At 50.7% G+C, this 25795-nt stretch overlaps 2 protein-coding genes across 3 annotated transcripts; one reads left to right on the plus strand and one right to left on the minus strand.

Moving 5' to 3' along the window:
• Positions 1-9004: 9004 nt before the first annotated feature.
• CCDC87 (coiled-coil domain containing 87) lies at positions 9005-11930 on the minus strand. The gene has a single exon (XM_009185579.2). It carries the CDS (start codon positions 11823-11825, stop codon positions 9300-9302), a length of 2526 nt encoding a protein of 841 aa, XP_009183843.1. The 5' UTR covers positions 11826-11930; the 3' UTR covers positions 9005-9299.
• Positions 11886-25112, plus strand: CCS (copper chaperone for superoxide dismutase). Of its 2 annotated transcripts, none has more exons than XM_003909506.3 (8): positions 11886-12113; positions 12462-12534; positions 17324-17461; positions 17667-17844; positions 18680-18740; positions 24434-24511; positions 24584-24687; positions 24797-25112. In XM_003909506.3, exons 1-8 carry the CDS (start codon positions 12075-12077, stop codon positions 24948-24950), a joined length of 825 nt encoding a protein of 274 aa, XP_003909555.1. In that variant the 5' UTR covers positions 11886-12074; the 3' UTR covers positions 24951-25112. The 2 variants fall into 2 exon arrangements, with proteins under 2 accessions (XP_003909555.1, XP_009183844.1); XM_009185580.4 differs by having other exon boundaries at positions 11976-12113; positions 12430-12534.
• The last annotated feature ends 683 nt before the right edge of the window (positions 25113-25795 follow it).

Here is a 25795-nt window from a genome sequence, read left to right on the forward strand (position 1 = left end):
TCTGAAGTTAACATGCCTGTATTAGTCTGAATTTAAGAGTGGTCCAAGGCCAGGCTCACACCTGTAATCACAGCTGCTTGGGAGGCCAAAGTGGGAGGATCACTTGAGGCCAAGAGTTCAAGACCAGCCTGGCAACATAATGAGATTCCATCTGAAAAAAGAAAAAAAAAAAAAAAAAAAAAGAAGGAAAGAAAGAAGAAAAGCAAACAAACAAAAAAGAGAACAGTCCCACTTCACAATGACCATTTCAGATGTCTTCTAGTGTGATCCTGACCAAGGTTGCGCACATGGAAATGTAGATTTCTTTTTTTTTTTTTTTTCTTGAGATGGAGTCTTGTTCTGTCACTCAGGCTGGAGTGCAGAGGTGCGATCTCCACTTGCTGCAGCCCTCCCGAGTTCAAGTGATTCTCCTGCCTCAGACTCCCTAGTGGCTGGGATTACAGGTGCACAGCATCACCACACATGGCTAATTTTTGTATTTTTAGTAGAGACGGTGTTTCACCAGGCTGGTCTGGAACTCTCCACCTCAAGTGATCCACCTGCCTCAACTTCCCAAAATGCTGGGATTACAGGCGTGAGCCACTGCGACCAGCCAAGATTTCACTATTATATTATTATTATTATTATTATTTATGATTACTATTTTAGTAGAGAGAGAGTTTTGCCATGTTGCCCAGGCAGGTTTCCAACTGCTGGACTCAAGCGACAAACTGCCTCGGTCTCCCAAAGTGCTGGGATTACAGGCACGCCCGGCCTATGTCTTTTTTTTTTTAAGACGGAGTCTCGCTCTGTCGCCCAGACTGGAGTGCAGTGGCTGGATCTCGGCTCACTGCAAGCTCCGCCTCCCGGGTTCACGCCATTCTCCTGCCTCAGCCTCCCCAGTAGATGGGACGACAGGCGTCCCCCACCACGCCTGGCTAATTTTTTGTATTTTTTAGTAGAGACGGGGTTTCACCATGTTAGCCAGGATGGTCTCGATCTCTTGACCTCCTGATTCGCCCACCTCGGCCTCCCAAAGTGATGGGATTACAGGCGTGAGCCACCGCGCCCGGAGGCCTACGTCTTTCTTTTGAGGCCACCCCTTCTTCCCACCTCTAAGCGTTCCAGAATCCACAATGATTTATTCGTCCGAAAGAGCAGGGGAGTGAGGGGGTCTGGTTTCTGAGGGTGCTGGCGGAGCAACTGCAGTCGGCGGTCTACGGCGGTCATGACTATCGACACACGGTGGCGCTGTTGAGGCTCGGTCCTGCGCATTCCAAGAGCCCTGGAAGAAGTTGCAGGGTTCTCACCTCCCACGCAGCCGCTGCACTCCGAGGCACAACCAGTGAGTCAGGGAGGCAGGGCCAGAAAGGAGTCTGGCATCACTGGATAAAAATCAGCCTTAATTTACATCCCCTACGTGCGGCTAAATGTTAAAATGGAGAGATCTGGGCCGTAGGCTTCACACCACCTACATAGCATCAACGCCTGGATGTCAAACTTAGCCAGAGCTGCGTATTGTTTTCATCCTTACCCGTCCTCAGGAATCTCCCATCCCAGCATATGGCATCACTATTCTCCCAGCTCTTCAGTCCAGAGAACTGGAAGTGTCGTTGATTCTTCCCTTGCCTTCATGCCGCACGTCTAGCCCATCTCCAAGTGCCGTGGAATCTGTCCACTTCTCCCCATTCCCGCAGCCGCTCCTCATGACCAAGCCCTCACCATTGCTTGTCTGACTGAATCCACTCCTGCCTCCAATAAGCTCTTCTGCAGGCCACAGCTGGAGGGACCTCCTTAAACAGAAACCATCCGGGCACGGTAGCTCACGCCTGTAATCCCAGCACTTTGGGAGGTCGAGGCAGGTGGATCACCTGAGGTCAGGAGTTCAAGACCAGCCTGGCCAACATGGTGAAACCCTATTCCTACGAAAAATACAAAAATTAACTAGGCATGGTGGCGCACATCTGTAATCCCAACTACTGGGGCGGCTGAGGCAGGAGAATTGCTTGAACCCAGGAAGCAGAGGTTGCAGTGAGGGGAGATCCTGCCACTCCACTCCAGCCTAAACAACAGAGCAAAATTCTGACTCAAAAACAACAACAACAACTGCCAGGCGCGATGACTCATGCCTGAAATCCCAGCACTTTGGGAGGCCGAGGCAGGCGGATCATGAGGTCAGGAGTTTGAGACCAGCCTGGCCAACATAGTGAAACCCTGTCTCTATTAAAAATACAAAAAATTGGCCAGGCGTGGTGGCTCAAGCCTGCGATCCCAGCACTTTGGGAGGCCGAGACTGGCGGATCACGAGGTCAGGAGATCGAGACCATCCTGGCGAATATGGTGAAACCCCATCTCTACTAAAAAATACAAAAAACTAGCCAGGCAAGGTGGCGGGCGCCTGTAGTCCCAGCTACTCGGGAGGCTGAGGCAGGAGAATGGCATAAACCCGGGAGGCGGAGCTTGCAGTGAGCTGAGATCCAGCCACTGCACTCCAGCCTGGGCGACAGAGTGAGACTCTGTCTCAAAAAAAAAACAAAAAACAAAAAACAAGAAATTAGCTGGGCGTGGTGGTGGGCACCTGTAATCCTGGCTACTTGGGAGGCTGAGGCAGGAGAATTGCTTGAAGCCGGGAGACAGAAGTTGCAGTGAGCTGAGATCATGCCACTGCACTCCAGCCTAGGCGACACAGCGAGACTCCATCTCAAAAAAAAAAAAAAAAAAATACAATATCATATTACTTAAGATGAGATAAAGGTGAATTTGATCAGGTATGATAAGGTTGGGGCTCCCAAGAGGGACTAAGGTCAACAAGGGTGAAAAAATGGCACGACTTAGTCCTTAGTTGGTTTGCCCTAATATTTGTAGAATGGATGGATGGATGGATGGGCATACGAATGGATAGAAGAATGGACATTCTGGGCCACAGGCTGGAGTGCAGTGGCACAATCTCGGTTCACTGTAACCTCTGCCTCCCAGGTTCAAGAGATTCTCCTGCCTCAGCCTCCCGAGTAGCTGGGACTACAGGAGAATGCCACCATGTGTGGCTAATTTTTTGTGTTTTTAGTAGAGACAGTATTTCACTGTGTTAGCCAGGATGGTGTTGATCTCCTGACCTCGTGATCCGCTGGCCTCGGCCTCCCAAAGTGCTGTGATTAACAGTTGTGAGCTGGCCGGGCGCGGTGGCTCAAGCCTGTAATCCCAGCACTTTGGGAGGCCGAGATGGGCGGATCACGAGGTCAGGAGATCGAGACCATCCTGGCTAACACGGTGAAACCCCATCTCTACTAAAAAATACAAAAAAACTAGCCGGGCGAGGTGGCGGGCGCCTGTAGTCCCAGCTACTCGGGAGGCTGAGGCAGGAGAATGGCGTAAACCCGGGAGGCGGAGCTTGCAGTGAGCTGAGATCCGGCCACTGCACTCCAGCCTGGGGAACAGAGCAAGACTCCGTCTCCAAAAAAAAAAACAGTTGTGAGCCACCGTGCCCGGCCATGGGCCTCCTGTTTTCAGACCAGACTTCTTTCCTGGACTGAATTCATCTCAGGGGCTGTCCCTCAGCCTTGCGTGGGCAGCTCTGATCCACCTCCAGATCTTTCTGCTGAATCACGTCAAGAGTTAGATTAGGATCCTGACTTTCCCCACCTCCACCCCCACCCCTAAAGGCCCCAGGGCCGCATACACAAATAGATTCACATCCTCTCCTCACTACTTTCTTTGCCAAGATCTCAGGCTATAGCATTTTAGAGCTTTCCAAAAGCTTCCCGTTACACGCTAATCCCAGAATGACCTCTAACTCACCTCACCTTTGCATAACTCAGAGGAAGTATTCAACAACAATCATAATAATATTCAGCCAGTGCTTGCTTTGGGCTCAGTGCTAAATCCTTCTCAGGAATTATCTTTTCATTTAAAAAGTTCATCTTAGGTGGTCTGAGGCCTGCAGACCGAGGAGGGTATGACATCTTTTTTGTTTTTTTGGTTTTTTTTTTTTTTGTGGTGAGACGGAGTCTCGCTGTGTCTCCCAGGCTGGAGTGCGGTGGCGCGATCTCGGCTCACTGCAAGCTCCGCCTCCTGGGTTCACGCCATTCTCCCGCCTCAGCCTCCCAAGTAGCTGAGACCACAGGCGCCCGCCACCTCGCCCGGCTAGTTTTTTGTATTTTTTAGTAGAGACGGGGTTTCACCGTGTTAGCCAGCATGGTCTCGATCTCCTGACCTCGTGATCCGCCCGTCTCGGCCTCCCAAAGTGCTGGGATTACAGGCTTGAGCCACCGCGCCCGGCCGGTTTGTTCAGATTTACGTATACTGATTTAAAACATGAAACTAGACGCATGCCTGGACTAACACCGCCATCTGTGGGGTGGGGGTGGGGAAAAAGTGTGGAAGCCTGTGATGAAAGAGCTGCAAGAAATCTGTTTGGGCCAGGTGTAGGGGGCCCATGCCTGTAATCCCAGCACTCTGGGAGGCCGAGGCGGGTGAATCACGAGGTGAGGAGATCGAGACCAACCCCGTCTCTACTAAAAATACAAAAAATTAGTCGGCGTGGTGGCAGGCGCCTGTAGTCCCACCTGCTTGTGAGGCTGAGGCAGGAGAATGGCGTGAACCCGGGAGGCGGAGCTTGCGGTGAACTGAGATCATGCCACTGCACTCCAGCCTGGGCGACAGAGCGAGACTCTGTTTCAAAATAATAATAATAATAATTTAAAAAAATCTCAAGGGCTGGGTGCAATGGTCCATGCCAGCAATCCCAGCACTCTTGGGAGGCGGATGGATTACTTGAGCTTAGGAGTTCAAGACCAGTCTGGGCAACATGGTGAAACCCGATTTCTACTAATAATACAAAAATTAGTCAGGCATGGTGGGACATGCCTGTAATCCCAACTGGGGGATCACAGGCTTACGGAATCACTTGAACCCAGGAGGTGGGAGATTGCAGTGTGAGATTGTGCCACTACAGCCAGCCCTGGCTGACAGGAGATGCAACTCATGCCAGAAACAAAAAGCTTTTTTTTTTTTTTTTTTTTTTTTTTTGAGGCGGGTCTCGCTCTGTAGCCAGGCGCTGGAGATGCAGTGGCGGATCTCATTTCACTGCCTGCTCCGCCTCCCGAGTTCCGCCATTCTCGGCCTCCCGGTAGCTGGGACTACAGGCGCCGCCACCTGCGCCCGGCTAGTTTTTTTTGTATTTCTTAGTAGAGACGGGGTTTCACCGTGTTAGCCAGGATGGTCTCGATCTCCTGACCTCGTGATCCGCCCGTCTCGGCCTCCCAAAGTGCTGGGATTACAGGCTTGAGCCACCGCGCCCGGCCAAGAAAAAGCTTTTAAAAAAGAAATCTCACCAGGTGCGGTGGTTCACACCTGTAATCCCAGCACTTTGGGAGGCTGAGGTGGGCAGATCACCTGAAGTCAGGAATTGCAGACCAGCCTGATCAACATGGAGAAACCCCTGTCTCTACTAAAAAAACACAAAATTAGCCAGGTGTGGTGGCGCATGCTTGTAATCCCAGCTACTTGGGAGGTTGAGGCAGGAGAATCGCTTGAACCTGGGAGGCAGAGGTTGCAGTGAGCCAAGATCGCGCCATTGCATTCCAGCCTGGGCAACAAGAGCAAAACTCTCTCATAAATAAATAAATAAGGCCGGGCGCGGTGGCTCAAGCCTGTAATCCCAGCACTTTGGGAGGCCGAGAGGGGCGGATCACGAGGTCAGGAGATCGAGACCATCCTGGCTAACACGGTGAAACCCCATCTCTACTAAAAAATACAAAAAACTAGCCGGGCGAGGTGGCGGGCGCCTATAGTCCCAGCTACTCGGGAGGCTGAGGCAGGAGAATGGCGTAAACCCAGGAGGCGGAGCTTGCAGTGAGCTGAGATCCGGCCACTGCACTCCAGCCTGGGCGACAGAGCGAGACTCTGTCTCAAAAAAAAAAAAAAAAAAAATAAATAAATAAATAAATAGTAGAAATTGGGTGACTCCAAAGCCTGTGTCTTTCTGCTACCGTAGGGAGAAGGGAGAACAAGACACCAGGAGGTCCTTTTTTTTTTTGAGACAAAGTCTTGCTCTGTCACCCAGGCTGAAGTGCAGTGGTGTCATCTCGGCTCACGGCAACCTCTGCCTCCTGGGTTCAAGCAATTCTCTTGCCTCAGCCTCTCAAGTAGCTGGGATTACAGGTGTGCGCCACCATGCCCAGCTAATTTTTGTATTTTTAGTAGAGATGGGGTTTTGCCATGTTGTCCAGGCTGGTCTTGAACTCCTGACCTCTGGTGATCCACTCGCCTCAGCCTCACAAAGTGCTGGGATTACAAGTGTGAGCCACCGTGCCCCGCCAGGAGGTCCTTTTTGACATTGGTTCCATCTCATCTTCTGCCATGGCCCTGTGCTCACTGCCTATTCATAGAGCCCCACAGACCCACTTTGCCCCCACCATTAAAGTCTTCTGTCCTGTAGACTCCTAATTGCTGTCACCTTTTAAACATGAACTCAGCTAAGAGACTAGACCATTGGCCTGGGGGGAAAGAAAAAGAGAAAGCAAATTGAGCAACTGCTATGTGCTGAGCAGCCCAATCACTGCGCCCAGCAGGGGGTCTCCCATACCTCCTCTCATTAATGACCACAAAGACCCCCTAAATCTCCCGGCTCATGCCCAGGCTGGTCTCCAACTCCTGAGCTCAAGCAATTCGCTCACCTCAGCCTCACAAAGTGGTAGGATTATAGGCATGAGCCACTGTGCATGGCCACCACAATCAATTTTAGAATATTTTCATCACCCCTAGAATAAACCCCATACCCGTTAGCGGTCACTCATTTCCCCCAACCTTGCCCGGCCCCTAGTAACCATTAATCTAATTTTTATTTCGATGAATTTGCCTATTCTGGATATTTCATATAAATGGAATCATCCAGTATGTGATCTTTTGTGTCTGGCTTCTTTCATTCAGCATGATTTTTTTGTTTGTTTTTTTGTTTTGTTTTGCTTTTTTTGAGATGGAGTCTCACTCTGTTGCCCAGGCTGGAGTGCAGTGGTGTGATCTCTGCTCACTGCAACCCCTGCCTCCCAGGTTCAAGGGATCCTCCTGCCTTAGCCTTCTAAGTAGCTGGGACTACAGGCATGCGCCACCAGACCCCGATAATTTGTATATTTTTGGTAGAGACGGGGTTTCACCATGTGGACCAGGCTGGTCTCAAACTCCTGACCTCAGGTGATCTGCCAGCCTCAGCCTCCCAAAGGGCTGGGATTACAGCCGTGAGCCACCGCACCCGGCCTCCATGTTGTCCTTTTTATTACTACTATTGCTATCCTAGTGTGTGTGCAGTGGTATCTTACTGTGGTTTTGATTTGCATGCCTTTAGTAAATACGATATTGAGCATCTTTTTATGTGTTTATTGGCCATTTGCATATCTTCTTTGGAGAAACGTCTATTCAAATCCTTCACCAATGTAAAAATTGAGTTATTTGCCTTTCTTAATTGTTAAGATTTATATATTCTAGATATGATCTCCTTATCAGGTTTATGATCACAGATATTTTCTTCCATTCTGTGTCTTTCACTTGCTTGATGGTGTCCACAGAAGCACAAGTCTTACATTTTGATCTACCACTTATTAACTGTAAGACCTGAGCAGGCCAGATGTGGTGGCTCACACCTGTAATCTCAGCACTTTGGGAGGCTGAAGTGGGAGGATGGCTTGAGCTTAAGAGTTCCAGGCTAGAGAGAGTCATGATTGCACCACTGCACTCCAGCCTGGATGACAGAAAGGCACCTGGTCTCTAAAAGATTTTGAGTAAATTACCCTGCTTCTCTGAGCATTTCTCACCTGTAAAGTGAGCATCATGATGTCTTGTAGGTATAGGATAAAACTATAATGAGGTAAGAAACACAAAGCCCAGATCACAGGGCTTGGGTAGGCTCAGGTAGAATCTATACTTAGCCGAGAATCTCATGGGAGGAAGGGAATGTCTCTGAGGGTGCAGGTCATGGGTGATCCACAGGCCTCCCCATGCCTCTTTCCCCCATTATTTCCACTGTATGTGTTTATTGGCTCTGTCTGAATCTACTCCTAATTTCCTGATTGCTTCTTCTTCAGTGCCTAGCACAGTACCACACCCACAGACAATGTACATCAAATATATGATGGATGAATGAATGAATGAAAAGGAAATGAAATCTCCCACCCAAGGTTGCACTCCAGCCTGGGCAACAGAGCAAGACTCTAGCTCAAAAATATCTACATATTTTTTAAGAAACTCAAAAAATTAGCCAGGTGCGGTAGTAAGCAGCTGTAGTCCCAGCTACTCAGGAGGCTGAGGTAGGAGGATTGCTTGAGCCCAAGAGTTCAAGCTGCAGTGAGCTATGATCAGGCCACTGCACTCCAGCTTGGGCAACAGAGCAAGACCCCATCTCTAAAATTAAAAAAAAAAAAAAAAAAAAAATCCAGGTGCTGTGGCTCACTCCTGTAATCCCAGCACTTTGGGAGGCTGAAGCAGGTGGATCACCTGAGCTCAGGAGTTTGAGACCAGCCTGGCCAACATGGTGAAACCCCCTCTCTACTAAAAATACAAAAAAGAGCCAGGTGTGGTGGCAGGTGGCTGTAGTCCCAGCTACTCAGGAGGCTGAGGCAGGAGAATCGCTTGAACCAGAGAGGCAGAGGTTGCAGTTAGCCAAGATCATACCACTGCACTCCAGCCTGGGCAACAGAGTGACACTCTGTCTCAAAAAAAAAAAAAAAAAATTAAAAAATTAAAAAATTGTTAACACTTGTCCCCACGGCAGGAAACTGAGATATTGGAGGTGGGTATGGGAAGGCTTACTTTTCAGTACACATCCTGGTATATTTTGTACACATCCTGGTATATTTTGTACCATGTGCATGTAATTGGTAAAAATTTAATTAATTTTAGTCTTCCTAATAGTGTTGGAGAACTAAAAGAGGTGACAATTTAATGTAGTGTGATAGGAATGCTAAAGTGAGTTGTTCCAAAGATCAACTTTGCCTCTGTCTGACCTTTCCCACTACAATGAACTCCAAGGTCTCAGTTCTTTTGATCTAGGAGATTTGGGTTGTATTGTGCAAGGCTTGACATAATGGGACTACTAGGCTTGGGGATACTTTTATGAGAATTTCACTAAGAAAACAATAGTTTTAGTCTCAATCCCTTCATAGTTGGAAGCATAATGTTCCTGAACCCCCTCTGCTCCCAGAGATAGACAAATATTTCTTCTTCCAAAGCAGTAAAGAGGTCTAGATGAGCTGCTGGCCATTTGGGGGTGAGGGAGGCATTTGAGGGCACTGGGCCTGGTCAAGGCGTAATAGGGGTATTCCCAGGGGCTACTAAAGGCTGGCTGACTGATGGGGATCCTTCAGGGCCGAGACCAGGTGGCGAACCCGCCGCTGCTGTTGCAGCCAATAGAGCATCTCCACTTTGTCACTCTTCATCTTGTCCAGGTAGCGCCGCCCCTTGAAGATCACTGGCTCGCCAAAGATTAACTCAATCTCCTCCAGGAGAGAAGCCAAAGAAGACTCCATTAAGTTGAGCTTCCTGTGGAGATGGCTTCGGATCTGATCCTCCTCCAGGAAGTGACTGGAGCTCAAGTTGGTCTTTTTGAAGAAGCGGTTGGGGTTGGAAGCTTGTCCCTCAAACCACTCTAGTCTCGCCAGCAACGCCTCCCGCAGCCGGATGGGCTTCAGGGCTCGCTCCCAGGCATTCACCAATGAAGGCAGCTGTCTCAGGCGGGCTTTGGAACTGTATTTAATGACCATGTCCACCTGGTCCTTGTTGGGGACCTCAAGCACAGACCACAGTTGTTCCAGACGCTTCTGCAGGCTCAGGATTTTGTGAGATTCTCCCAGGTGGGTGGTCTTCCCAGCTCCTAGCCTGTGCTCTAGCACGGTGTTCCAATCCCACTCTCCTGGCACAAAGTCTGGTTCTTCATCTTCTAGCAATGGGGGAGGGTGCTGAATCTCTAGGGACTCTCTGACAGGAGCCACAATCTCCACAGGAACCTCTTCTTCATGCATTTGAAAGATGACATGAAGGAAATCTGTTTCATGGTTGGTGAGGTACTTGAAGTAGTCATCCACAGACAAGGTGGTTTTCCACGAGTTCATCAAGGAGGCCTTGTTTGACCACTTCTCCCAGCTTTTGGTAGCTTGGGGTGATGGGAGGGAGGGCATCATCTCAGTATTGGACTGTAAAGTGTTTGCTCTCTGGGAGTAAAGTCCAACCAGCTCAGGGTTGATGATTTGAGACTGTTTTTCTTGACGTAGAAAGGCTGAGGACAGGAAGGTCGACCAGTCTTTATCTGCTGCAGGCTCAACTAGGGGCCCTTGATCGAAATGTAAGTGGTCAGAAGAGACATGGCTCATCAACTCCTTGTAGACCTCCCTGGTAGTACTGCCAACAAAGTTATCAATATCCATTTTTTCAATGGCTTTGGGATCCAGTTCACCAGCCAGATGGTTATACAGGGCTCCGGCCCCCTCAATGTGGAAAGAGTCTAAGAAGTTTCTATCAGAGACCCGTACGGCAGCCGCCTGGACCACGACCTCATTTCTAAGCTTCAAAGTAATGGTCACTGGTTGTGGGTGAAGTGGAAAGGATTTGGGGGGCTGGGGGTCCCACTGCCCAGAGGTTTCTTCCTCCTGGAGGTTCCTCAACATCTTCTCCAGCTCCTCCAGGTGATGCCCTGCAGCTGGGTGACGGGTCACAACCCCAAGGAGAGGAGGCAGGCCTGAGTCCAGTGGTGGGTAGCGAGTCCCCTCCAACTTCATCTTCTTTATCAACTGCTTCAGATCCTCAGCCACGATGTGCCCAGTCAGCTCTGGTTTGCTCTCCGTAGCCAAGACCAGCGGGGTTAAGGGGCGAGATCGGAGTGGAGGAAGGCCCAACTCATCTGCCAGCCTCCAGCCCTCACGCAGGGAGGGCATAGATTGGCCTCTCCGGAGCTCAGAGTAGAAAGGCAAGGGGGAAGCCCTGCTGGTGGGGGCCACAGGATAGCTGCGCAGCGACACCATCTGTGAGGAACTGATGTCGATTTCTCTCTTCTTTCCTATGGAGGGTGGCCAGTGGAGAGGCTTTTTCCTCTTCAACCGAGGGATGGACTTCAATTCCTTCACTGGATCCATCTTTCCTGGCTCATTGAGAAACTCTGGTGGACGGCTGAGTTGGATGAGGTAGTTCAGGTTGAGGTTAGAGCACTGCACTTGGGCGAAGCCAGTGCTGTGAGGCCAGGGGATAGGGCACAACTTGAATGTCCCAGCGGGGCAGACAGGGCGCAGCTTGTCCACACCTCCAGAGGCCTGCTCTGCCCTCAGCAGGGCCTGGAAGTCGGTGAGCAGGCCACGGTAGACGTCGGGACTAGTGAGGAAGAGTGTGCAGTCCCTGGCAAGGCTGGCCGCCAACCGGGTGAGCGTGGCTGATTCAGTGAAGACCCCTCTGGGGGTCGACATGGTCACCAACAGGTGCAAGTAGCGCAAGAAGAGCTGCTCACTGCTCAGCAGCACGTAGGCCTCGAGCCGCTTCCGCAGCTTGTGGTTGTTTTTGTGGCTCAGACTAAGTTCGGCGGGCGGCTCCCGCCAATTGCACTTCAGCTCGTCCAGGATGACCTTGATGAGACGTAGTCGAGCCTCAGGAGGCACTCGCGCTGCCATCCCACTGCTGGAAAGCAGCTTGGCCACCTGGCTGCACAGAGACGCCACCGTCAGCTTCGCGAGAGGGAAGGACTGTAGAATCCGGCCCTCCTGCGTGGGACGCTTCTGAGGCTCTGGGGACGTCGCCCTAGTGGGGAAGAGCGACAGCGGACGCAGCAACCGGTGGTAAAACCGCTGGAGCTCAGGCTCGTGCTTCGGAGGCTCCATCTTACGGCCTGCGGCTGCCACCGTCGGCTAACAGAAAGCGGAGTGGTTACTAAGGCAACCAGGAGCCCGAGGGCCCGAGTGCGCCTGCGCGGCCGCCACCCGGCGGCTGACGGGGCAGGGCATTGCGTGCGCACGCACTAGGAGGCGGAGTTAAGGGTGTCTTTCGAGGGTCAGTCCCCGCGACGCCGCGCTGAGTGGTGCTCCTGCGCCTGAAGAGTTCTGCGTTTCGGGCTGGTGACTGGGTCCAGAATGGCTTCGGACTCGGGGAACCAGGGGACCCTCTGCACGGTGAGGGTTGAGGCTTCGTGTGGAGCCTCGCCGGGCAGAGAGCCTCGGCCCCTGGGGTGATCGTTACCTTGGGTCTAAGAGGGGAAGGAGTGAGCACTTGGGTTGGGGCCTGGGGCCACGGGATGAAACTAGCATGCGAGGGTAGCAGAGACCCTGCGTGAGTGTTGAGGGGGTGACTCCCATGGCCCTGGAATGGTCATGAGAGTCATAAAGAAGGTGCTTGAAGAGGGGTTACGTGGGGGCTTGTTCCCAGACCTTGGAGTGGTCATAGGGTAGGTAGGTGGTGAAACAAAGTCATACCAACGCACTTCCCCAGCGATCATCGGTCGGTCCCTGCTGCCCTTGCAGTTGGAGTTCGCGGTGCAGATGACCTGTCAGAGCTGTGTGGACGCGGTGCGCAAGTCCCTGCAAGGGGTGGCAGGTAAGAACAGGGTAAACTTCTCTGCGGACAGTCCAGAGGCCTCTAGGAGGGACCAGGCGAATCTATTAGACGAACCTTACTCCCATTTTACAGATGCAGAAACTGAACCCCAGAGAGTAGAAGGAATGTTCTCAGAGTTACACACAGACCTGGAGGCAGAGCCTAGAGTACAGCTGTCCAGCTTGCCCTGACAGGTTCTAACTGCCTGTCTTACTGTCCTGAACCTCACGTGCCCCAGAGACTGAGGAGCTAGGCTGAAGGAGTTCCTTGGAAAACAGGCAGTTTTTGCTTGGGAAACAACATAATCTTGACAAAGCAAACAGCAGTGCTGGCCCTATACCATCCTGAGTAGCTTCTGGTTCTTAAAAGGCCAGCTGGTCTGTAGGTGACCTGGCACAATTAGAAAGATCTGGAAAGGTAGAGCCACCAGCATGGCTCTGGGAACTGGCTTCCTTTGATTCTGTTAAGTGTTCATCCAGGCCAGGCTTAGTGGCTCATGCCTGTAATCCCAACACTTTGGGACGCCGAAGTGGGTGGATTGCTCAAGTCCAGGAGTTTGAGACCAGCCTGAGCAACATGGTGAAAACTCTTCTCTATAAAAAATACAAAAATTAGCTGGGCGTCATGGTGCGCACCTGTAGTCCCAGCTACTAGGGAGGCCGAGGCAGGAGGATCACTTGAGCTCAGGAGGTGGAGGCTGCAGTGAGTTGGATTGCGCCAGTGCACTCCAGGCTGGGTGACAGAGTGAGACCCTGTCTCAAAAAAAGAAAAAGTCATTTGGCAGGTATAGACCAGACACTGGGGTTTTTTAGGGAGAAGAGTTCACACGGGTATCAGGCACATCCCCTACACTCAGGTGGAAATAAGCATGCAAGCGTTGCCTGGATGGCATTCACAGAATGCTTCATGGGAAGAGCAATCCTGAGAGGGAATGAGATGAGATGGCTTCTGAACCTGGGACCTTGGTAGTGGTGGACTTTGTAAAGTGGTTAGGGGTGTGAGCTCTAGAGTTCAACCCCCCTCTTTGCCACTTAATGGCACTAAGACTTCATGCGTGTTACTTTTTGTGTTTCTGTTTCTTCCGTGTTAAATGGGGGATGATAATAGAAGCTACTCTGGAGGATTGTCTTGAAGAGTAACCGAGTTAATACAAAAAAAGCACTTAGAAAAGTCTTTGGCATGTAGTAACAGCCCAGTCAATCCTAGGGGATTATGAGAGGAAGGGCTTACAGGTGGTGATCTGGATGGAAGGAGGCTGGAGGGGGCAATGGTGAAGCTGGGTTTGCTTAGACTATGTGTTTTGGGGTGGTGAGTGAGCCCTCCACTTCCTGTACAACTTGCTTGCCAGGAGAGCAGACAGTTGGCCTTTCTCTTGGACCCAGCTCAGTTTTCAGCCCTCAGCGTGTTTCTTAGGCACCAGATAAAGACTTCTGGTGACTCTGTGTTTTCTGGTCTGGCTTGGCTTTCTCATGGGGCCCAGCAAGGAAGTTGTAGTTTTCTAGAATGCACACACACAGAGAAAGAGAGTTGCCATCTCAGGAGGCCTGGGAGAAGGCCTTCTCAGGAGATAAGCAGGAGGAGCACCCAGCCCAAGGCTCACCCCCTGGAATCTCTATCACTTGCCCTGGTGTTCTCTGTGGCCTTCTGTTTTCTCCCTCATTGGGCTCTGAGCCAACCAAGGGTGGGCCTGGCCACATTCCAAGGTCTGCCAGTCTTAAGGAGCAAACTGAATGGCTGCTTAGCTAAGGAACCAGCCTCCCTCTTGGTTCAGACTCAGTCAAGAATTCAGGAGGTGCATAGTGACAAGGAGCTTCCCACTTCAGGAGCAGAGAATCAGCTCTTCTCTGGAGACCCCAGGGTCTGGGAACTCTCCTATGCCGAATCCTGTCATCAGGACATCTTATCTGCTGTGTGTCCAAGACATACTTAGGCCTCCACACTGCTGCAGGCCACCCCGCCTTTCCCTAGCCTGTGTAAGAACCTCATCCTTTGATGGGCTCCCCATTGCTTCTGTTGCCCCCTCTAATAGCTTTTGCACATAAAAGCCAGTGAGAGAGAGAGAGATATATATATATATATATATATTTTTTTTTTTTTTTTGAGACAGGGTCTTGTTCTGCTCTGTTGCCTGGGCTGGAGTGCAGTGGCACTGTCTCAGCTCCCTGCAGCCTCCACTTCACGGTTCATTCGATTCTCCCACCTCAGCTTCCCGAGTAGTTGGGATTACAGGTGTGCACCACCATGCCTGCCTAATTTTTGTACTTTTACTAAAGATGGAGTTTTGCCATGTTGGCAAGGCTGGTATCGAACTCTGGCCTCATGTGATCCACCTGCCTCAACTTCCCAAAGTGCTGGGATTATAGGTGTGAGCCACCACACCCGGCAGACAACTGACTTCGAGACCTGCCTGGTCAACATGGTGAAACCCTGTCTCTACTAAAAATATTCAAAAAAATTAGTCAGACATGGGGGCGCATGTCAGTAGTCCTACCTACATGGGAAGCTAAGGCAGGAGAATTGCTTGAACCCAGGAGGCAGAGGTTGCAGTGAGCCAAGATCGTGCCACTGTGCTCCAGCCTAGGTGACAAAGCAAGGCTCCATCTCAAAAATAAAAAAATATATCATTCATGTATTATAAAAATCACCCATTTTGGCCAGGCGCAGTGGCTCACACCTGTAGTCCCAACAATTTGGGAGGCCAAGGCGGGTGGATCACTTGTGCTCAGGAGTTGGGGACCAGCCTCTGGGCAACATGGTGAAACCTTGCCTCTACTAAAAATACAAAAAATTAGCCGGGTGTGGTGGCGCATGTCTGTAGTGCCAGCTATTTTGGAGGCTGAGACAGAAGAATTACCTGAACCCAGGAGGTGGAGATTGCAGTGAGCCGTGATTGTGCCATTACGCTCCAGCCTGGGCGACAGAGCGAGATTCTGTCTCAAAAAAAAAAAAAAAAAAAAATCACCCATTTAAAGGATACACTTCATCTGTTTGTAGTATTTTCAGAGTTGTGCAACCATCTCTCCACTGTCAGTTTTACATTTTAATCACTTCATAAAGAAATCCTAGGCCGGAGCCAGGTCTGATGGCTCATGCTCTGTAATCTCAGTACTTTGGGAGACTGAGGCAGGCAGATGACCTGAGGTTAGGAGTTCGAGAGCTGCCTGGCCAACATAGTGAAACCCCGTGTCTATTAAAAGAAAAAAATACAAAAAAATTAGCCGAACGTGGTGGTGGTGTGTGCCTGTGGTACCAGCTACTCCAGAGGCTGAGGCAGGAGAATCACTTAAACCAGGGAGGTGGAGGTTTCAGTGAGCTGAGATTGTGCCACTGCACTCCAGCCTAGGTGACAGAGCGAGACTCCATCTCAAAAAAATTAAAAAAATAAAATAAAAAATAGAGACAGAAAATAGATTGGTGGCAGGGGTGGGTGGCAGAATAGGAGGGTGATAGCTAAGGGATATAGGATTTCCTTTTATTTTATTTTATTTTATTTTATTTTATTTTATTTTATTTCAGAGACAGAGTCTCACTTTTTCACCCAGGCTGGAGTGCAGTGGTGCAATCTCGGCTTACTGCAACCTCCGCCTCCTGGGTTCAAGCAATTCTTGTGCCCCAGCCTCCCAAGTAGCTGGGACTACAGGTGCGCACCCCCATGTCTGGCAAATTTTTATATTTTTGGTAGAGACAGGGTTTCACCATGTTGGCCAGGTTGGTCTCAAACTCCTGACCTCAGGTGATCCACAGACCTTGCCCTCCCAAACTGCTGGGATTACAGGCGTGAGCCACCGCACCCGGCCTATTTTGTTCTCTTTTTTTTGTTGTCGTTGTTTTTCTGTGATGGAGTCTTGCTCTGTCACCCAGGCTGGAGTGCATTGGCATAGTGGCTCATGACTGTAATCCTAGCACTTTGGCATGGTGGCTCATAACTGTAATCCTAGCACTTTGGGAGGCCGAGGTGGGTGGATCACCTGAGGCCAGGGGTTCGAGACCATCCTGGCCAACATGGTGAAACCCCATCTCTATTAAAAATACAATAATTAGCCGGACATGGTGGTGTATGCTTGTAATTCCAGCTACTTGGGAGGCTGAGACAAGAGAATTGCTTGAATCTGACAGGTGGAGGTTGCAGTGAGCCAAGATCCTGCCACTGCACTCCAGTCTGAGCAACAGAGTGAGTCTGTCTAAAAAACAAACAAAAAAAAATTTAAGCTATCTCCTATGGGAAGGATATTTTCTGTCTCTGTGGATTTGCCTGTTCTAGACATCTCAGGTACATGGCATTATATATGTGGCTTTGTGACTGGCTTTCACGTAGCATAATGTTTCAAGGTCCGTCCATGTTGTAGCATGCATCAGCACTTCGTTCCTGAATAGTATTTCATTGTATGGATACTACATTTTATCTGTTCCTTAGTTGATGGACATTTGGGTTATTTTTATCTTTTGGCTATTGTGAATAATGCTGCTATGGATAGCCCACTTTAAAAAAGAAAAAAATACAGCTTTAAAAAGAATTATGTATGTTTCCAAAGTTATAAATAATGCCTGGCGAGTATTAGGACTCACATAAATCCTGGGGGCAAGGTGGCATTATCCCAATTTGTTTGAAAAGAAACAGACTCAGAAGTGAGGAGGCTTACTCAGGGTTACACAGTTACAAGGTAGCTTGCCTCTGGCCATGGGAAGTTTGGTGGAAATGGGGATGGAGAATTGCTGTCTGTTTCTCTGTTTCCTGCTGCCAGCACTGGGTGCCAGCCTCTGTTGCCCTCTTCCCTCTCTCTCTTGCCAGGTGTCCAGGATGTGGAGGTGCACTTGGAGAATCAGATGGTCTTGGTACACACCACTCTGCCCAGCCAGGAGGTGCAGGCTCTCCTGGAAGGCACGGGGCGGCAGGCAGTACTCAAGGGCATGGGCAGCGACCAGTTGCGTGAGTGACCACTATGGCCTTGGCCCCTCTGGGAGGGAGGTGGCTCAGAGCTGGTACAAATCTAACCATAGGATTCTCGGGCTCTGGGTTGGCGTGGCTTTGAGGAAGGTGTGAAAATTATGAGAGACTCCCTGCCCTTGCCGAGCTGCTGAAGAGGTGTGCTGGGTGAGGTGGCAAGCCAACCCAAGTATCTAATACCTTGCAGATAATCTGGGGGCAGCAGTGGCCATCCTGGGAGGGCCTGGCACCGTGCAGGGGGTGGTGCGCTTCCTACAGCTGAGCCCTGAGCGGTGCCTCATCGAGGGAACTATTGACGGCCTGGAGCCTGGGCTGCATGGACTCCATGTCCATCAGTACGGGGACCTCACAAACAACTGCAACAGGTGAGTTGTCCGAAGTCTCCCCAGTAGCATCCTCAGCTACACATTTTCACACTTGCCCTTCACCAATACTCTGTGCGGCACATACACACAGGCACAACCTCCAGATGAGGAAACTGAGGCTCACGGAGGTTACATGACTTGCCAAAGGTCCAGAGCAGGTAAAAGGTAGAGTTGGGATTTGAGTCAAGATCTGACTTTGGCTGGGCACAGTAGCTCACACCTGTAATCCTAGCACTTTGAGAGGCCAAGGTGGGCGGATCACCTGAGGTCAGGAGTTCAAGACCAGCCTGGCCAACATGGTGAAACCCCATCTCTACTAAAAATACAAAAAAAATTAGCCGAGCGCAGTGGCACATGCCTGTAATCCCAGCTACTGGGGAGGCTGAGGCAGGAGAATCACTTGAACTCAGGAGGTGGAGGTTGTGGTGAGCTGAGATTGCACCACTGCTCTCCAGCTCAGGGGCGACAGGGCAAAACACTGTCTCAAGAAAAAAAAAAATTTGATGTTGCAGGTCCTGCTTGTAACCACCTTACTGCCTCTGAGATGGAAGGGGACTTCTGGACACAGGAAAGGAAGGGTCCCCATGCCATGGTGTTAGTTATGCTGTGATATAACTAGTTGTTTACTCATCTGTGACTCCCCTGAGTCAGGAGCTTATTGAGGACAGGACCCATGTCTGATTCTTCTCAGTGCCCTCTACCCAAAGCCCAGCACAGAGTAGGCCTGTTTGTTGAATGAATGAATGAATGAATGAAGCAAATATAGATAGGTGAGAGGGTAGAGCACCTGCTCTGTGAGCTGCTTTCCTGCCCACCTGTTTCCTTTCTTTCCTAGCTGTGGGGACCACTTTAACCCTGATGGAGCATCTCATGGGGGCCCCCAGGACTCTGACCGGGTAAGTGTCTGTCTGGTTTTGGGCTTGAGCTGAGAGAGGACCTAAAGTCTCAGAGGCAGGGCAGGCAACTCTTGGGATCTTAACAGTGTGATTCCTTTTTAGTGGAGTCTTTTCCTCTCACTTTGTTTTGCTGAGTTTGGAAACATTTGTTGACACTTTCTGTGATCAAAGACCAGGGGATACAATAGATTACAGCCCCAGTGCCTGACCCAAGGAGCTCACAGTCTCTGGGGGAGATCACTGAATTCCATGGTTTCCAGGCAGTGAGATAATCCTTACAGGAGCCTGCAAGGGGCCCTGGAGCCCAGAGTGAATAATTCATCTGCCTGAGGAGCAGGGGCAGTGGGAGGAAGTAAAATATGGAAGTTGAGGGTTTTACCTAAACTGAAAAGGCTGTCCCTGGCGCTCCCTAACACCCCTGGTCCTGGAGTTTCATTTTTCAGCAGAGAATCATTTCCCAATCTTCAGGGAAATGCGTGTTGCCTTAATGATTTTTTGCCTTATCTGAGTACTAGTTGTATTGTTAGTTACTCAATCATTTGATTTTTTTATTTTATTTTTTGAGACAGAGTTTTGTTCTTATTGCCCAGGCTAGAGTGTAATGACGTGGTCCCAGCTCACTGCAACCTCCGCCTCCCAAGTTCAAACAATTCTTCTGCCTCAGCCTCCCTAGTAGCTGGTACTATAGGTACACACCACCACACCTGGCTAATTTTTGTATTTTTAGTAGAGATGGGGTTTCACCAGGTTGGTCAGGCAGTCTCAAACTCCTGACCTCAAGCGATCCACCCACCTCAGCCTCCCAAAGTGCTGGAATTACAGGTGTGAGCCACTGTACCCGGCTCTGACTGTGCCATTTTCTATCTTGATGGGTTTGCAACCTTGTGCCATAGAGCAAATGAAACCATGGTATGTGTTTCTTAATGCATGTAACTGATTTTTGGACTTTTCACGTCTCTGTTACCTATCATGCTTTTCTTTTCTTCTGTTTATTTTCCTTTTCCTTCTTTCTTTCCTTTTTTTTCTTTTCTTTCTTCTCTTTTTTGAGATAGGATCTCACTCTGTTGCCCATGCTGGAGTGCAGTGGTGCGATCATGGCTCACTACAGCCTTGAACTCGTGGGCTTAAGCAATCCTCCCACTTCACCTGATAGCTGGGACCACAAGCATGTACCACCATACCCAGTTAATTTTTTTTTTTTTTGTAGAAATAGGGTATTACTCAGTGAAACCCCGTCTCTACTAAAAAATACAAAAAATTAGCCAGGTGTAGTGGTGGGCGCCTGTAGTCCCAGCTGCTCGGGAGGCTGAGGCAGGAGAATGGCATGAACCTGGGAGGCGGAGCTTGCAGTGAGCCGAGATTGTGCCACTGCACTCCAGCCTAGGTGACAGAGCAAGACTCCATCTCAAAAAAAAAAACAAAACAAAAAATAGGGTGTTACTATATTCCTCAGGCTGGTCTCAAACTGCTGGGCTCAAGCAGTCCTCCCTCCTCAGCCTCCCAGTGTTAGGATCTGAGCATGGCGGGCCTTGATGGTTCAAGCAGTAGCACTTTGGGAGAGCCGAAGGCAGTGGATCCGCGAGGTCAGAGATGAGACCATCCTGTGCTGCAGTGAAACCCCGTCTATACTAAAAATAAAAAACTAGCCTGGCGAATTGGCGGTGCCTGTAATCCCAGCTACTTGGGAGGCTGAGGCAGGAAAGAATAGAGGCGTGAACCTCGGTGAGGAACTGCAGTGATCTGAGATCCGACCACTGCACTCAGCCTGGGCGACGAGCCAGACTCCGTGTCCAAAAAAAAAAAAGGATTACGAGCATGAGCTAGCGTGCCTGGCCTCTGTCACATTTCTTTTTTTCTTTTTCTTTTGTATTTTTAGTAAGCGAGGTTTGCCATGTTGGCCAGGCTGGACTTGAACTCCCAACCTCAAGTAATCCACCTGCCTTGGCCTCCCAAAGTGCTAGGATTGCAGGCGTGAACCACCGTGCCCGACCACTCTGTCACATTTCTTTTTTTTTTTTTTTTTTTTGAGATGGAGTCTTGCTCATCGCCCAGGCTGGAGTGCAGTGGCGGATCTCAGCTCACTGCAAGCGTCCGCCTCCCGGGTCCCATGCATTCTCCTGCCTCCCAGCCTCCCGAGGAGTAGCTGGGACTACAGGCGCCCGCCACCTTGCCCGGCTAGTTTTTGTACTTTTAGTAGGAGCGGGGTTTTGCACCACCATGTTAGCCAGGATGGTCTTGATCTCCTGACCTGCGTAGTCGCCCGTCGGCCTCCCAAAGTGCTGGGATTACAGGCTTGAGCCACCGCGCCCTCTGTCACATTTCTAATGGTCAAAAGTTTTTACTCCCTGTTGTGGGAAATTGGAGAGGCATTTCTGTAGAGTCCATTGCACAGTGCCATGCGTATGCTCAGTGATTAGTAATCTGCTGCTGCTGCAAATCAAATAACTCCAAAGTTAGGAGTTTAAAACAACAAACATATACTGTCTCTGGGGCAGGAATTTGTGTGTGACTTAGCTGGGTGCCTGCAGCTCAGGGTCTCTCTCGGGGCTGCAGTCATCTTAGGGCCCCACGTGGGGAGAATCTGCTTCCAGGTTTGCTCATGTTGCTGTTGGCAGGCCCCAGGTCCTCTGGCTGTTGGCCAGAGACATCAGTTCTTTGCCACGTGGGTCTCTCCCTAGGGCAGCTCACAACATGGCAGTTGGCTTCCCTCAGAGTGAATGAGCAAGAGAGAGATTGAGATTGGGAGAGGGCGTCCAAGACTCAAGCCACATTCTTTTGTAACCTAATCTTGGAAGTGACACTAGGTCCAGCCCATGCTCAAGGGAGGTACAAAGCCCTGGAGGCATGGAATAGCAGGGAGTGTTTCTGAAGGGCAGGAGACTGCCTTGTGACCTGTGTTTTCTTCCTGGGCCCCAGGTGGGGCAGGGAATCAGAAGGAGCTGGCATCAGAAGCTATACCTCACTCAACCCCTTAACTTAGACAAGGAAGAACTGAGCAGGAGCTGAGCAGCCAAGGCCACAGTGACTGGCAAGTTGCTGTTGGGTTTTAGCATGTGCTTTTCCCAGATGGAAAAGAATTTCATGTAGGAATTTGCATCCAAGCCTGGTTGTCCCTTGCACATCTCCTAACTGATCTCTAAGCTCCCTTCTGTTCTCTCCTCACCTGCTCCAGTCTTTACTTTTCATAGACTGCACTAGAAGGATTGTTCTGAAGCCTGAAGTAACCAGGCCATGCCCCTGCCTGAAACTTGTCTTAGCTCCCAGTGCCTGAGAGTACAAGCTGGGCCTAGCTTCTTGGTGTGGACATTCAATGCCCCACTCCCCCAGCCTGTTGCCCCTGCCTGTGTGCTGAGGAAATAGCCTGGAAAGACTGCCTTTCCCTGAACTCCTGCTGGGCCATGCTTCCAGCCACACTGTCCAGGCTGCCCCTGCCTTGAGGCTGCTCCTCAAGCCGGGCACGGTGGCTCACGCCTGCAATCCCAGCACTTTGGGAGGCCAAGGCGGATGGGTTACTTGAGGTCAGGAGTTTGAGACCAGCCTGACCAACATGGTGAAACTCTGTCTCTATTAAAAATACAAAAGTTGGCTGGGCGCGGTGACTCAAGCCTGTAATCCCAGCACTTTGGGAGGCCGAGATGGGCGGATCACGAGGTCAGGAGATCGAGACCATCCTGGCTAACATGGTGAAACCCTGTCTCTACTAAAAATACAAAAAAAAAAAAAACTAGCCGGGTGAGGTGGCGGGCGCCTGTAGTCCCAACTACTCGGGAGGCTGAGGCAGGAGAATGGCGTGAACCCGGGAGGCAGAGCTTGCAATGAGCTGAGATCCGGCCACTGCACTCCAGCCTGGGCAACAGAGCTAGACTCAATCTCAAAAAAAATAAATAAATAAAATAAAAATACAAAAGTTGAGCCTGGCGCAGTAGCTTACGCCTGTAATCCCAGCACTTTGGGAGGCTGAAGCGGGCAGATCACGTGGTCACGAGATTGAGACCATCCTGGCTAACACAGTGAAACCCTGTCTCTACTAAAAATACAAAAAATTAGCTGGGCGTGGTGGCGTGCGCCTGTAGTCCCAGTTACTCGGGAGGCTGAGGCAGGAGAATGGCGTGAACCGGGGAGGTGGAGCTTGCAGTGAGCCAAGGTCACGCCACTGCAGTCCAGCCTGGGTGACAGAGTGAGACTCCATCTCAAAAGAAAAAGAAACAAAAACAAAACAAAACAAAACAAAAGTTAGCCAGGCATGGTGGCGTGCATCTGTAGTCCCACCTACTCAGGAGGCTGAGACAGGAGAATCACTTGAACCTGGGAGGTGGAAAGTTGCAGTGAGCCCAGATCGTACCACTGCACTCCAGCCTGGACAACAGAGCCAGACTCTGTCTCAAAAAATAAATAAATAAATTAAAAGACATACAAAAACTAGCCAGGCCTAGTGGTGCGTGCCTGTAATCCCAGTTACTCGGAAGGCTGAGGCAGGAGAATTGCTTGAACCCGGGAAGCACAGATTGCTATGAGCCAAGATCACACCGTTGCATTCCAGCCTGGGCATCGCAGTGAGACTTCGTATCAAAACAAAACAAAAACAAACAAGCAAAAAAAAAAAAAAACCCCACTCTTCAGGGCTCTGTATCACCTCCCCCTCCTTGATCTTTCTGCTATTTAAGTCCCCAGTGCAGGGCATAACAAAAAGTGCCAGGTGCAGGCAGCAGATGTCCCTCTCGAAAATGAGATAAAGCAGAACTGGTGCTTCTTCCTGCCCATCAGTTGGTGGCACAGTGAGATGCCTGGTTACTCAGCAGCAAGGTCATGGGAGCCTACCCGCACTGGCACAGGCACTTGTTTCTGCCCAAAATGTCAGGTTGGGGACAATTTATTTGCACAGATGTGGGTTTCTGAGGCTCACTAGTAAGGCCTTGTCACCCCAAAACACACCAACTGTTGTATTCACCCTGTGTGTCATGACCCCTAATCTGTTCTGTGTCTGGGTCCCCACCATGTTCTGAGTCCCTGGAGGATGGTGACCTGCATACTGCCCGCCATGCCTGGTACAGTGTGTCTGACCTAGGAGGTGCTCATGGGTGTGTTATGGCATTTTTTCTTACCTTCAAAGCAGAAGGAGGGCAGAGCCAGCTTCTAAGGGCTAGGACAGGCTCTTTGCCCCTTGCGTTTCCTTCTGTTCCTGGAATCTGGGAGTCAGGGAAATGACATTGGCTGCCTATGATGGTCAGGGAAGCCAAGCTTGGCCAACTTAAGCCTATGGGAATTGAAGACAGCCAAGGGCTCACAAAGCCATCAGGAGGCTGCGAAACTGGGCTAACTGGAGGCTGAGAAGCAGCACTGGGCGATAGCCTCACTGGAAAAACAGTCTGGTCTAACAGGAATGACTGCACAGGCAGGGGAAACTTCTACCGGCTCTTTTCAGCCCACTGTCATCCTGCCCAGGATTTCAGTTCCAGGGAGGGAGTGTTCAGATGGTGCAGGACTTCCTGGACCACTTTCCACTTCCAGAGAGGGCCAAGAGGACCTTGCCTGCCCAGTCCTTGGGGACCTCAGATCCTACCAGACTGGTACCCACAGGAGGAAATGGGTACTTTGGGGAAGCAGGAAGAGGCATCGGAATCAGAAAGTCAGAAGATAGCAGATTGGCACCATGTGGCACACATCCCCTCTATACACACTGGGTCTCATTCCAGCACCGCGGAGACCTGGGCAATGTCCATGCTGATGCTGACGGCTGCGCCATCTTCAGAATGGAGGATGAGAAGCTGAAGGTAAGGTGGAAAAGAAGGCGGGCACCCTTCCTAACAGGGTCCATCGTCTGAGGCTGTCGTCTCTCCTCAAAGGTGTGGGATGTGATTGGCCGCAGCCTGGTTATTGATGAGGGAGAAGATGACCTAGGCCGGGGAGGCCATCCCTTATCCAAGATCACAGGGAACTCTGGGCAGAGGTGAGTGGTGTCGGCCCCTGCAGGAGGCTGTGCTCTGCGGATGGTGCATGAGGAACCCAGGGGTGGGGACCTAAACAAGTACCCACCCTGACCACACATTCTTCTGCAGGTTGGCCTGCGGCATCATTGCACGCTCTGCTGGCCTCTTCCAGAACCCCAAGCAGATCTGCTCTTGCGATGGCCTCACCATCTGGGAGGAGCGAGGCCGGCCCATCGCTGGCAAGGGCCGAAAGGAGTCAGCCCAGCCCCCTGCCCACCTTTGAGCAGGACCTCACCTTGGCTCTGTTGCTGTCCTCCAGGGCGAGCACTTTCCTCTTCCAGAGGGGGCCAGAGGGACCTTGCCTGCCCAGTCTTTGGAGAGCTCAGTACAGGGCAGGAGCTGCTGCGGTGTTCCCTTGGCAAATGAGTTTTATTTTCATTTGGGACTTGGTGTTTTGTGCTTGTCTCTGTGCCCCTTATGGGCTTGGTGAACATAGCTCTGCCTCTTCCCTTTGTATCAGGGCCACCCCTTAGCATTGGAGCCAAACAAACCTGAATTCAAACCCACACACACACTGAAGTCCCCATCTTCCTCCTTGGAGCCATAATGAAGAGCCACCACAGTCAAATTTCTGTTGGTGGCCTGTCCCCTCCCCTCACTATGGCTGATTGGAACCAGAATGGACATCTGACCTGTTGTGGCCCATGCTTTCCCTGAGAAATCAGCAGATCCAGCTTTAGTTTCTTCCTATGGTTGGACCCATAACCTGGGAATATGGGAAGTTTTGGTGGCCCTCTTCTCCCTGCCTTATTGAGTGAGCACCGGAAAAAGCCAGTCAGCTAAGAAGGAAGAATGAAGCAGGGAGAACCTAAGAGTTGCTGGAGAATCCCAGTCACTCTGGAGTCCCCTCTCTGAGCCTTTCCTGAGGCCAGCTGCCTCCTGCCTGGGATTGAACAGATGCTCCTGAATCCTCCTAATGCATCCCCCTGTTAAGATAATCTGGCTTGAGGCCGGGCACGGTAGCTCACACCTGTAATCCCAGCACTTCGGAAGGCCAAGGTGGGAGGATCTCTTGAGCCCAGGAGTTTGAGACCAGCTGGGGCAACAGAGTAAGGCCCCATCTCTACA

This window comes from Papio anubis, chromosome 12, assembly GCF_008728515.1.
Source record: "Papio anubis isolate 15944 chromosome 12, Panubis1.0, whole genome shotgun sequence".
NCBI lineage: Eukaryota > Metazoa > Chordata > Mammalia > Primates > Cercopithecidae > Papio > Papio anubis.

Bases quoted from the DNA above. Each gene is read 5' to 3' on its own strand.
- CCS (XM_003909506.3), top strand. From the start codon at position 12,075: ATGGCTTCGGACTCGGGGAACCAGGGGACCCTCTGCACG. The intron at 18,741-24,433 runs GTAAGTGTCTGT...GTCTCATTCCAG, and splicing joins GCCCCCAGGACTCTGACCGG to CACCGCGGAGACCTGGGCAA. The intron at 24,688-24,796 runs GTGAGTGGTGTC...ATTCTTCTGCAG, and splicing joins ACAGGGAACTCTGGGCAGAG to GTTGGCCTGCGGCATCATTG.
- CCDC87 (XM_009185579.2), bottom strand. From the start codon at position 11,825: ATGGAGCCTCCGAAGCACGAGCCTGAGCTCCAGCGGTTTTACCACCGG.